General features: G+C 52.9%; 1 protein-coding gene across 2 annotated transcripts in view; it reads right to left on the bottom strand.

Moving 5' to 3' along the window:
* Window positions 1–12,023, bottom strand: part of OGFOD3 (2-oxoglutarate and iron dependent oxygenase domain containing 3) — a 35,028-nt gene that overhangs the window by 22,554 nt on the left and 451 nt on the right. For both annotated transcript variants that reach the window (XR_009049951.1, XM_057714962.1), the window contains exons 2-7: window positions 10,171–10,388; window positions 7,162–7,237; window positions 6,047–6,089; window positions 3,864–3,928; window positions 3,263–3,319; window positions 2,859–3,012 (exon numbers count right to left, since the gene is read on the bottom strand). Coding sequence is in view for 1 of the 2 variants with exons in the window: in XM_057714962.1 (XP_057570945.1) it covers window positions 2,859–3,012; window positions 3,263–3,319; window positions 3,864–3,928; window positions 6,047–6,089; window positions 7,162–7,237; window positions 10,171–10,388 (613 nt within the window). In the remaining variant the exon portion in view is untranslated. The remainder of the gene's footprint in view (window positions 1–2,858; window positions 3,013–3,262; window positions 3,320–3,863; window positions 3,929–6,046; window positions 6,090–7,161; window positions 7,238–10,170; window positions 10,389–12,023) is intronic.

Here is a 12,023-nt window from a genome sequence, read left to right as displayed (position 1 = left end):
AGGAGCCTGGACCCTCTGGGCCTGGGGGCAACATAAACAGAACGGGCTATCCTCTGTTTCCCAAGGACCCCTTGACATCTGGGAGGGAAGGTGGCCACAGACAGTTGTCCCATCTGTGTGTCTTCAGGACTTATTATAGGTAAGGGGCGCCACATGAAGAAATTGTTTTCAATATGAGATTTCTAACGTTTGTTTAAAATTTCATTTAGACGGCTGAAGAGGAGTTAGTTTTCTGCGATATGTGAAGCAGGTGATGTTTCCAAGGACAGAAAAACTCATACAAATTAGCACCTACTTAACAGAGGGAATCGGGGACATAGGCTCTTTTTTTTCACTCAAAGATAGTGACTTGTTGGGGCTTCCTAGGTGGCGCAGTGCTTAAGAATCCGCCTGCCAATGCAGAGGTCACGGGTTCGATCCCAGCTCCAGGAAGATCCCACATGCCACGGAGCAACTAAGCCCGTGTGCCAAAAAAAAAACATAAATTAAAAAAAAAAAGATAGTGACTTGCACATACAAGGAATTTTAATCACATAATAACAGCTCCCAGCCTGAGGAATCATTCAATCAGCGAGTCTGCAGTAAAAGATAAAGAAAAATGAAAGAGTCTAGGGACAGCAGCCCAGAAGTCATCCTAGCAGAGCCCTACTGCACAGCCCCAGGCTCCTGTTATCTGAGCTACTGGGTTTAGGAATAGATTCTGAAATGATTTTACTGACATCTGTAAAATGGTGTCATGGGAGCGGGACACAGAAGTCCCAGGCAATCTCCATAACACATTTGACCAAGGCGCAAAAAGTCCAAAAGCCCCTCTCCCCCTGCAACCAGCTAGACCACCATCACCATGACAACGGTCGTCTCCTTAGAGAGGGTGGGCTGACTGGGGGGGGGGGCAGCAAGCCCGCCAAGGAGACCGAGACCTCGTCATCTTCTCGTGAACTCAGTACAGCGCCATCTGTGGGGCTGGACTTTCTACACAGACCTGGGCTCCCTCCACCTCCCTCACCAAGACCCCATTTGGGGGCCCCTTAACCAGCACCAGGGCACCAAATAAACATCAAAGTGACCTAAACTTGAGAACAGCCCAGGGCAGCAGTGAAGCTTACATCCACTGAGCTGCATAAAACATAAAAGAGACCCGGGGGCGGGGGATGTCCGGAAGCTTGATCCTCTCCCACCTACCCAGCTCAGATACTGCAAAGGAACCACCCCAAACCCACGTGAACACAGTGACCTGGGAAGGAGGCAGGTTATGGCAGGTGACGAGGATGGCAGAGGCCGGCAGGGCCTGAACTGTCCTGAGCTGGAGGCTGGAGAGCTTCACGGCGAGGAGCAGATGCCCAGAGTCCGCTACTGTGAGGATGTCTTTTTGCTGCGTCCACGTGTGAGTGACCTCTTGGCTGTGATAGCCACCCTGGTCCTATAGACCCTGTCCCGAGGCCTCCTGGCTCTGAGATGTCTGCCCCGCTTGCCCTGTCGACTCGTTTTCTCTGCCTGCAGAATTTCTTCCTTAATTTTTCTTCCTCTGAAGCTGGGTCATGGAACCAGGCTATATTCAGTGTTGTCTCTCCTGAACCCACCCTTCCCGGTACATGCAGGCTGCTCCTCCTTCCTTGCAGGAAAATTCTCCAGGCTCCATGCCACTTGTGGGGCTCCCTTTCCCGTTTCCTGTGCAAACCTGTCTGTCCTCCACACATGTCGTCTCTGCCCTCAGCCCCATAAAACCTTGTTTCTTCCTCTGCAGTGATCTTACACTGAAGGTCTTGGCCCTGGTCCCCTAATGAAATGATGCTTCTGGGCAGTGGTTACTGATGGGTCAACGGCTGCTAAAGCCATGAAGTGAGGGCGGACAGGAAGCTTGATCGTGGATGGATGAGTCCAAACCCACTGATCAACCTCAAGCCCACGGGAAGGGAACAAGCAGACACCGGACACCCCCCAGGGTGAGGCCCACACTTTCAAACTGAGCTCCATGGAGCCCTCCGAGCTGCACTGGCTCAGAGCCACCGGCCACATACAGCTACTTCAATTTAAGTTAAATTAATTACTGAGTTCCTCAATCTCACTAACCGCATTCAAGTGCTCCCCTCCTCCAGCGTGCTCAGACAGTCGAGATTAAATAAACATATGAAAGTCTGACTGAATTTCAGGCAGGAGCCCAATCTGCGCGCTTCTGCCCAAACTCTCAGCTTATTTTTCACTTTGCTTCCTTTGTTCCAGCGTCAAGCGACATGGAGATTATCTGGGTCACCTGAGCACACCCGCGGCTGGGGTGACCGCCAACAGCCCTCAGACGTTTCCGAGGCCAGCTCTCGCCAGTGCCACGCCAGGCGTGCTGGCCGAGCAGGGCAGGGCGGTGGCTGTGGTGCAGGCGGGAGAGGGCTTCAGCTGGGGCTGATCAGGACCATTGATTGATCAGGTATCACTGTGTCTAGGGAACAACAGGAGACCAAGGAAGGTGAACGCCCAGACTCCGGATGTGGTCGAGATATCTTCCCAAGGAAAGGTGAAAAGTGGGGAGAAGGGGGCCTCCCGGGCGGAAGGGGGGGGGATGCGGGCCCAAGAGGAGACCACCTGACAGAAAGGCCAGGTCGATCAAGGCCAGGTCAGATGACATCCAACGAAGCTCACAGCTCAGACAGACATGGTTCTGTGTCTGGGAACAAGTAGCAAAGGATGGTCCCCACCAGGCCCTCGCTGTTCTGTAACATGCATTTCACCATCTTCTCTCACCTCTTCACACAAGAAACACCTTATTTCTTGGACAGCATCCATGAGAGGAAACACCTGAAACCCTGAGCACGTGCACAGACAGCGCTCAGCTGGGGAAGCAGTGGACGGGCGCCAGATGTGCTCACCTTGTCCACATGTGCGTGCCAGTACTCATCGTGAGCCGTCCGGGCCGCTGTGCTGTTGATACGGGAGAAGAAGGTGGGCTTCGTCAGGTGCAGCGAGGACGCACTGATGCCAAATGCCTGGGCGATCGCCAGCTGGACCTTCTGCCGCACGTCCCTGCCAAAAGGACACAGGTCTGAGCCGCACAGGAGAGAATCCTCCCCGGGCCCATGGGGCACACGCCGTGCTACGCTAGAAAAAGACACGGGCTGGAGAAGGCGGAAAGGTAAATAGATGCGCACACGGGTCTGCACACGTGTGACAGGGTATCACGTGCACACCCAGGAGCCTGAGGGCCAGTTCTCTGCAGTTCTCCCAGCCCTGCTGCCACCTTCTCCACCTCTGACCTGGGTGTTTCTTCCCTCACCGGTACAACTGGAAGTCCTCTTCTGAGAAGATAGTCTGTATTTTATCCCCAAAGTATCTGTGGAAAAATGAGTATTAACAAACGTGGCGTTTTATTGTTTCCTTCTTTCCTTTACATTCAGTCTTTCCTCCAGTTGACCAGCAAGTCCCTGAAAACCAGCTGGTCCTTATTATCTTGGAGCTGCTCTCTCTACAATGATAACCGCATGATAAAAGGGAGGAGGGCAGGAGGGAAGTACCTGGCAGGTGGGGTGACATTTATCAAGGTTGGGGGATCTCTTGCTTCTCTATCTCTGGCCCTCGAGGAGGATCAGAGCCCCTCAGGAGGCAGCTCTCAGGAGCCTGGCCTGCCGCTCACCTCTCCCACTGCTCCCTCCAACCCCGTGCCCTGGCCCACTCCTGACGGGCCTTGCAAGCTTGCAAGGATCCTGCCCCTCGGAGGAGCTGCACCTTCCAGGCCGCATCTGGCCTCAGCCCGATGGCAAACATCATGTTTACCCAAGACTTGAAGCTGCTCTGATCCATACATGCAAGCCTCATTCAGGTGTCCCCCCAGCTAAGAAACAGGCAGAGACCTGCCCCCCGCACCCCGGGGTTCTCACCTGTACAAGTTCACAAAGTGCTTCCCGACAGACAAGGCCCCCGAGTGCAGGTCCAGAATAGACGCCTGGAAGAGACGTTGGCAGGGCAGCATGAGGGCTGCCTGGCAGGTGACCGAGTTCTAAAAGCCACGCATGTCAAACACACATTCCCGAGACCTGTCCTTGCACACCCAGCTCAGGGCGACGACGCCCACGGGTGGGTTTTGAGACATTTGGGCAAAGGTGCGTGACAGTGGATCTTTCTCTGCTGCCCTAAGAATGAAGACTCTCTGGTCTAAAATTCTGAAAACAGTCCACAGACACAGTTCCTCCATGGGCCTAAGGACAAGCCCCTCCCCCGGCTTTGCTGCAGTATAACCAACACACGGCAACCTGCTCCCGTTTAAAGTGTTCAGTTTGGTAAGTTTTGATGCTGACGTGTGCCAGCGAAACCACCATCACTACCAGGATAGTAAACGGCCATCACCCCAGATTTCCTTGCACCCTTTGCAATCCCTCCCTGCTGCCCTCCCCAGGTGCTTTCCGCCACAGCAGCTGGTTAGTTTCTAGGACCTGAGGCCCTGGAGTCACGCAGGTGCACTCGCTCTTGGCCTGACTCCTTTCACTCAGCATTGCCTCCCTGTGACTCACGCACGTCAGTCAGTGCAGGTATCTGCCGCCCACTGTCTCATGGCCGAGGGGCACCCATTGTTTGGGTATAAGTCACTTGTTGGGCCATTCACCTGGAGATGGACACGTGGGCTGTTCCCAGTTTAGGGCTGTTGCAAATAAAGCGGCTGTGACACTGGGACAGCATTTCATTACGGGAGATGCTCTCGTTCTCCGGGGTAAATGCCCAGAAGTAGAATTGCTGGGTCATAACTCTTTAATGAAACCGCCAGTGTTTTCCACCCCTGCCCATCCTGCCTCCGGGAGGCCTCTCCCACGTCTTGAGAGGGGAGTGGGCGCCAGCACGGACCACCTCTACCCTGTCTGGGTGTCTTTTCTCACTGATGCAGTGACCAGTCCAGGGGTTTGTTTGAATACAATTTAGGCTTTAAAAATGTTAGCTGCACTTAAAGGTATCAAACCTGGATGATTCATTGCAAGACAATTTCCCGAGTAAATGCTGAGCAGGGAGTAAAAAAACGAGTCGAATAGGTTTTTAATAAATATTCCCCCTGAACTGAACCAAAATAAAAGCAGCTTAATTTTCAGAACTCAAGAGGAAAGAGTTTGCAGAACAAAAGAGTCATGGAGATAATCACCAAACTACGCAGAGGACAGTGAATCTTCCTACAGGCCACACTGGGCAAGGAGATCCCCGTCTGGGACAACAGAACTCTGGCCAACGTAAAGTGCTCACACGGATGGACTCCCAAGACTGCCCGGAAGCTGAGGAGATGCAGAGCCGCATTGGCCTGTCTGAGTTTCCCGTGGTTGCTGTAAACAGCAGGCTTAAAATTCATCCTCTCAAGCTCTGGAGGCCAGAAGGCCGAGATCAAGGTGTCAGCAGGGCCCCACTCCTTCCAAAGGCGCCAGGGAAGAATCCTTCCTTGAATCTTTGGACTTCTGGCGGCCCCAGGGGTCCCTTCGTTTGTGCCACATCACTCTACCTCTGGCTCCAGCTTCACACCGCCTCCTCTTCAATCTCAAATCTCCCTCTGCCTTCCTCTTACAAGGACTCTTGTCATCGGATTTAGGGTCCATAAGGATGATCTCGTCTTGAGACCCTTAACTTAATGACATCTGCAAACACCTTTTTCCCTGATAAGGTCCCATTTACAGTTTTGGGTGGATGCACCTTTCGGGGGCCAGTGTTGGACCTCCTGCAGTCTCACCTGGTGGATGGCAGCCCTACGCTGCATCTGTGAGGGCCTCCTCCACCTTGCACGGTCCTCACTGTTTCTTGGAAGCTCCTCCTGCGTGCTCTGGCTCTCCCATTCCCAGGACCCTCGCCCTCCTCACTGGGCCCCTGCTCGTCACCCGCTCTGTCTGCTCCCCGCCTGCGACCTCCCCTGCCTGCCCCCAGCCCGGGTGTCTGACACAAATACGTGATCCGAGGCAGTCCTCCCGTGAAGGGAGGGGGCACTTCATTCCCAGGCGCAGGGCCTACACACCCGGCGCCCTCACCTTCCCCTTGGAGGGAGAGCAAAGTTAAAGGGATGAAAAGAAAACTGAAGCAGGAACGGCACACAACTCACCCCTCCATCGGATCCTCCCAGGGATAACCCCTTCTCGGCTATGCTGTGGGGAAGACCGGGCTTAGTCAGAATTCAGTTAGCAGCAGCTATGATACATCTAGACACATATCAATCAGCATGACTAAACGTTAACTGACCGCTTGATGTTTATGACAAAATCACGTTTAGACCAAAGGACTCAACTTTCAAGCTAAGTGACTAAACGTTAATATTTTGTCACCATCTCGTTAGCCACATATGACATAGTTTGGGGACAAATGGGCTTAGTTTCCATCTTTAGCTCAGAGACTGGTGCTGAGTTGAATGGGTTCCTCTGGACTGGAAGGTCCCTCTCCTGTCCTCACAGACTAGGGGGCAGCCTTTGTAATCAGTAGCTCAGGAGGTAGAGGCCATGTGGTGGCCTGTGCTGGACCCCATAGGACCACCCACATCACCGAAGATGCAGGGACTTCTGGTGCCTTTGACAGATGCTTCATGGCCACTCGGGAAGCTGACTGGGGGCTGGATCCATCCCTCACTCCAGTGACCCCCACACACCCCACTAGCCCCTACAATGTTATCTAGAAACAGGAGAAGCGTCTCCTTTCAAGGCTCAGCTTGGCATGCGGACCAGATGCTGCTCCACTGGGCACATCCTTGTGTCTGAACTCCTTGTTTTTAAAAGACAAGGAAGAACCCAGTGCCAACTAGCTATGAGTCACGGCTAGCCGGTGGAAGGGCTAATCCCAACCAGTTTTGGAGATGTGACCAAAATATCACCTAGTGACTGCCTGGGGCTGCTGGGTGAACACGCTGTCTCTACACAGGCGCCCGCTGGGCCCCTCAATGGCTGACGGGCAAGTGTCCCCCCAACCTCCCCAATGGGCCAGAACCACTGCCCCTGGAGAGGGCCCAGGCCTCCAGAAGGTTCCATCAGCAACTACATCACTGAGGGCAACAGCCTTTTCTCCTGGAAATCAGAAAAGCCCATCTTTGCCTTGAAAGTGCACAGGGGGAATTCTTAAGGAATTCTAAATGAATTTCTTTAAATCATCCTTTTAGTAGTAATCCTCTGCTCCCCACCCCCGGCCCCACTCTCCTGCTCGTTCAGGACAGAAGCTCGGAGACGTGTGTACCTGCGAATCCTCCGGGCTTCATCCCTGGTGATGACAGCATCACTGACACCCCGGCCACACTTCCTCGGGGAGCAGCCTGGAGAGAGTCGAGCCAGGATGAGATGCCACCTCCGCTGAACCCAGACAACAGCTGCCTGCCGCTGTCCAGGACTCAACTGTGGGCAGCCCTTCCCAGGGACAATGGAATTTTATGGGATGGGGCCTTGCCTTCCGTGCGATTAGGGGGCCAGGTTTGGCCACCTGGTCAGATTTGAATTTCAGATAAGTAGCCGTGACTTTCCAGTAAAAGCACATCCCCTGCAGCACACACATCTCACTGGGAGGGCTGTGCTCCTGGTGGCCCCACGCCAGGCGGATCACTCCCAAAGCACCTGGCACTCTGCCTATCCTGGAGAAAACAGCCCAGAGGTGGCATCCACAACATTCTAGAACCACCACTGACCACAGATCCAGACCTACTGGCAAGTCCTGGATGACCAAAGCTGTGCTTGCAATTGTAGTCACTATGCTTCTGCAGGGCCTGGCAAAGCTGCCCCAAGGTGCTCACCACACACTCCACCCTGCCTCCCTCTGCCTCTGCACCTAGGATTGAGCTGCTCAGAGGGAAGAGGATGGGGGAGCTTGGATGGGGGTGGGGTCAGGCTCGGGATGCAAGTGGCCAGGGTTGGGTGGATGGGGCCAGGGTCAGGGTAGACAGGGCAAGGTTTGGGGTAGACATTGCCAGGGTTAAAGTGGCCAGGGTTGGGGTAGACAAGGCCAGGGTCAGGATGGAAAGGGCCAGGGTCAGGTGCATGGGGCCAGGACGAGGAAGAGCACCAAAGATGGATGAGCTCAGCAAGCCCCTGGTGTCCGGACACTAAGGGCAGCCTGGCTGCCTCACACTGGCTGGGCTACAGGATATGTCCTGGCTGCTGGGATGGAGCCTTGGGACACTCTCAGGACACGCTGGGCTGGCTGACCTTTAGCTTTCATCCTTCTTCCCCTCTTCCTGCCTGAAACATGCCTGGAGGTGGAGATTGCGTCCTGGGACCACGTGAGCCACGTGCTGAGTGGGAGAGCTGGGGGGCTCGGCCCGGGGGGCTTGCAGGGAGCCAGGCTGGCCTGGGGCATGTTTCTCTGGGTCTTGTCACATGGGAAAAATAAACTCCCACTTGGGGGTCATTAGGGGAGGGATGCCTCAGTTCCATGGAGCTAAATACAATCCTACCGATGCAGGTGTTTTTATTAAAACACAAAAAGGCAGGACTTACCTAGTGACACAGTGGTTAAGTATCCGCCTGCCAATGCAAGGGACACGGGTTCGATCCCTGCTCCAGGAAGATTCCACATGCTGCGGAGCAACTAAGCCCATGTGCCACAACTATTGAGCCTGCACTCTAGAGCCTGTGAGCCACAACTATTGAGCCTGTGTGCCACAACTACTGAAGCCCATGCGCCTAGAGCCTGTGCTCCGCAACAAGAGAAGCCACTGCAATGAGGAGCCTGTGCACCACAATGAAGAGTAACCCCCACTCACCGCAACCAGAGAAAGCCTGTGTGCAGCATCAAAGACCCAACACAGCCAATAAATAAATAAATAAATATTTTAGAAAACACAAAAAGGCAGCTATATGCTTTTTATAAGGGTTACTCCCTAAAGGTCGAAGGTAAAGGCAAAACAATGATAACCAAAAGGCAGCTTGGGGAGTGAGAGCATATCAACAAATACACTTTAACACAAAAGAACTGCGAGAAGGGAAAAGACTGATTATAGGAATGATTTCACCAGGAAGATGCAGGGGCAACAGAAAACCAAGTGACATCAGTTTAAACACACGAGGTGGCCGCCAGACCCACAGTCCTGGTGGAGACCCTGCCTCACAGCTCCCAGTAATTGTGGATGGTGAGACAGAAGTCCAAGAAGACAATCTGCACACATGAGTGTGAACTAGGAGGCACGCAGAGCTCCGCAGCAACCGTTCAGAAGCACACATTTTTCCAGGTACACATGCAACGTTAACAAAAACACACCAGCCCAAAAGGAACGTCAGTTTAGTGTCACAGGGTCTGTACCAGATAGGTTAGTCTCCAGATACACTGCAATCAGAGAGAACCCAAAGCCCATTGACCTTGAAATCTTAAAATTCAGCAGCAAAACCACCTGCTCAGCATGAATAAGCATCAAGAGCATAATTTGGGTGAGAAAGTGAGTTGTGAGTGATTAATGATGTCAGTGCACATGCCACAAACACACACACGCCACCCAGACACACAGGCGGAGCTCCGTCAGCTACAGGAGGAGAGAGGAGCGAGGGAGGGAGGGTCCAGAGGCTTTAACATACACTCCAGCTATTTTTTTTGGGGGGGGGGGGTAAAATATATATAACCCCAAATTTACCCTTTTAGCCATTTTAAAGTGTACAGTTCAGCGGTATGAACCACGTCCACATTGTTGTACAGCATCACCACCATCATCTCCAGAACGTTCTCACCTTCCCCACTGAAACCCCATACCCATCTACACTAACTTCCCTTCCACCTCATTCTGTTTTTAATGTTGATAAATTATTAAAAGGGTATGAAACATACTTTCTCAAAAGCTGGGGCTTTAGAGGGGAAAAAGCTGACCAAGACATGGAGAGCATGCCCACAACAGAACCAGTCCACATTCCGGACCCCTGAGGGGAAACACCACCCCTATCCCCTGGAAGCCTCTTTGCCTCCCTTTGTTTAAATCCCGCTTGTGTGCGTCACAATGGCGCCCCTTGGTGGGAGGACTCAGCAATCTTTTCCCAGTTAAAGTCCAAGGCATTGCTCTGAATAGAAAAATAAACTGAACTTTGTCTTTAAAACCCAGTCGCAAAAAAAACAAAAAAAAACAAACCCAGCCGCTCTAGTTAGGTTTTTAAAACTGCTGCCCTCCAGCAGCGCAGGCAGGGCACAGGACATGGGGGCCCAACCCACCCCCACGCTACTTTCAACCTGATTCCCATCAATTCACTGTAGCAAAAAAAAAGACGCATCGTGTACCTTCAAACCTTCGGTGACTGTCATAGTCTTTGGAGCAGGGCACCTCGATGAACCTGCCTGGCAGGACCTCGCTGCGGTGAGCTAGGACCTCAGTGATGCCATCATCACCCCCCAGACTGCCCCAGAGCAGGAGTGCGGCAAGCATGGTGCAGGCCCCCAGGACCGCGACTCTCAGCCACTTCTTCCGCACATCCCGAGGTGCCCGGACACTCTTGGTGCTGAGAACAGGAAACAGCTGTGGTCACCCAACGCACCTGCATGTGCTGAAAATGCAGACCACACCAACCAGAGACCACACCCACACTTAGTTACAGGCTTAAACTGCTCCCAGGCTGGCCGCAGTCAGAGCAACTCTCAATCAATTCAGAGGCACTCGCCAGCATGGGAGGTCATGGTGGGGAACATGTCCCTCACCCCATATGACCAGACAGGGCTCACTTGCCCCTGAGGGCAACAAGATGAACTGCCTGTCGGTGTTCCTCCCAGCCTGGCCAGGCCCACAGAGAACCTGTCTGGGAGGTCCTGGCAGAGTCTGTGGCATCAATCACATTGCTGCATCCAAAAATGACTGCCACAACTCCACACACGTGGCCCCAGTGCATGCACACACACACACACACACACACACAATGTGAACTAAGTTAAGCATGAGTCAAGCCCACTTCACTAAAACCACCAGCCAGCCACGAAGAGAATACAACAGAAATGATTCACCAGTAACACTTTCTGTACCACCTGGGTTAACTGTGGGATTCACACTGCCTGTGCAGAAGTTGCAGGAATGTCTGTGTGTGTGTGCACATGTGTGTCTATGTGTGTTTGGCTGGTATATACCCATGCATGTGTCTGTGTACATGTACATGTGTTTTCACCTGTGTGTAACTGAGCAGCCATGCACTCTGTTATCTAAGAAAAATGTGAAGAGCTTGAAGGACTGGCAGAAAAGAGAAAAGAGGGCATCCTTTCAGGAGGTGCACCTCGTGTCTTCAAGTACATGATTAATTCCTGAAAAGCATGGAGCCTGCCTTCTATTTTTATACGTCCCTCCATGCTTCAAATTGCTATATAAATAACATACAAATTTCGATTAAATAAATTCCAATGTGGGCACAGTTCAGTCAGACCATGTTGAGTGGATACATGATCATTTTAATAGAGAACATAGATGCCCAGCTCACAAACACCCCCATCCCTACTCCTAGAACTGCTGTCTAGCCTCCAGCCCACCTGGCCTCCTCTAATTAGAGCAGGGTGGACACCTAACTCTGGTGGGCCCATCACTTCTATTCCCCAATTCCGAATGGGACAGGAGACCGCCTGTGCATCTCAGCAGCTGGGGCTGGAAACCTAACTGCAGGTGCAAAGCTGTGGGTGACACCTTCGCCTGGGACAGCCCAGCTGTTGAGACAGAAAAGGATGGAGAGGGAGGTACAGGAACAAGCGGGGAAGAAACAGCTTCCTGGGCCAGATTCGGATGCAACACTCCCCTGGAGGTCTCCTCAAAATAAGCACCCCTGTTTAGGGTAAGCTGGCTCAAGCTGCACCCCAAGAATCTTGCCAAAACGGAAGGGGATTTGGCGCAAGGTTCATGGCCCATGGGACAAGCATGACAACAAGGTAATAATTTATCCTTAAGTGATTAAAATACACCCTGGCTCTGAAAGCTTTAGGCAGAATCCCCTCGAAGGCTACGTGATGAGATCACTTTTTCATTCATCGGGTCCCCCAACGGGGAATCCCCACGTGCACAGCCTTGAAGAAAGTATACAGAGACCAAACGATAGGGGTCTCGAAACCCCCGTCGCCGTGCGGGAGGCCCGGCGTGGAGCCCTCGGTACACATCGGGGAGGGAG

This window comes from Hippopotamus amphibius, chromosome 17, assembly GCF_030028045.1.
Source record: "Hippopotamus amphibius kiboko isolate mHipAmp2 chromosome 17, mHipAmp2.hap2, whole genome shotgun sequence".
Taxonomy (NCBI): domain Eukaryota; kingdom Metazoa; phylum Chordata; class Mammalia; order Artiodactyla; family Hippopotamidae; genus Hippopotamus; species Hippopotamus amphibius.
This window is presented reverse-complemented; position numbering and strand designations above follow the sequence as displayed.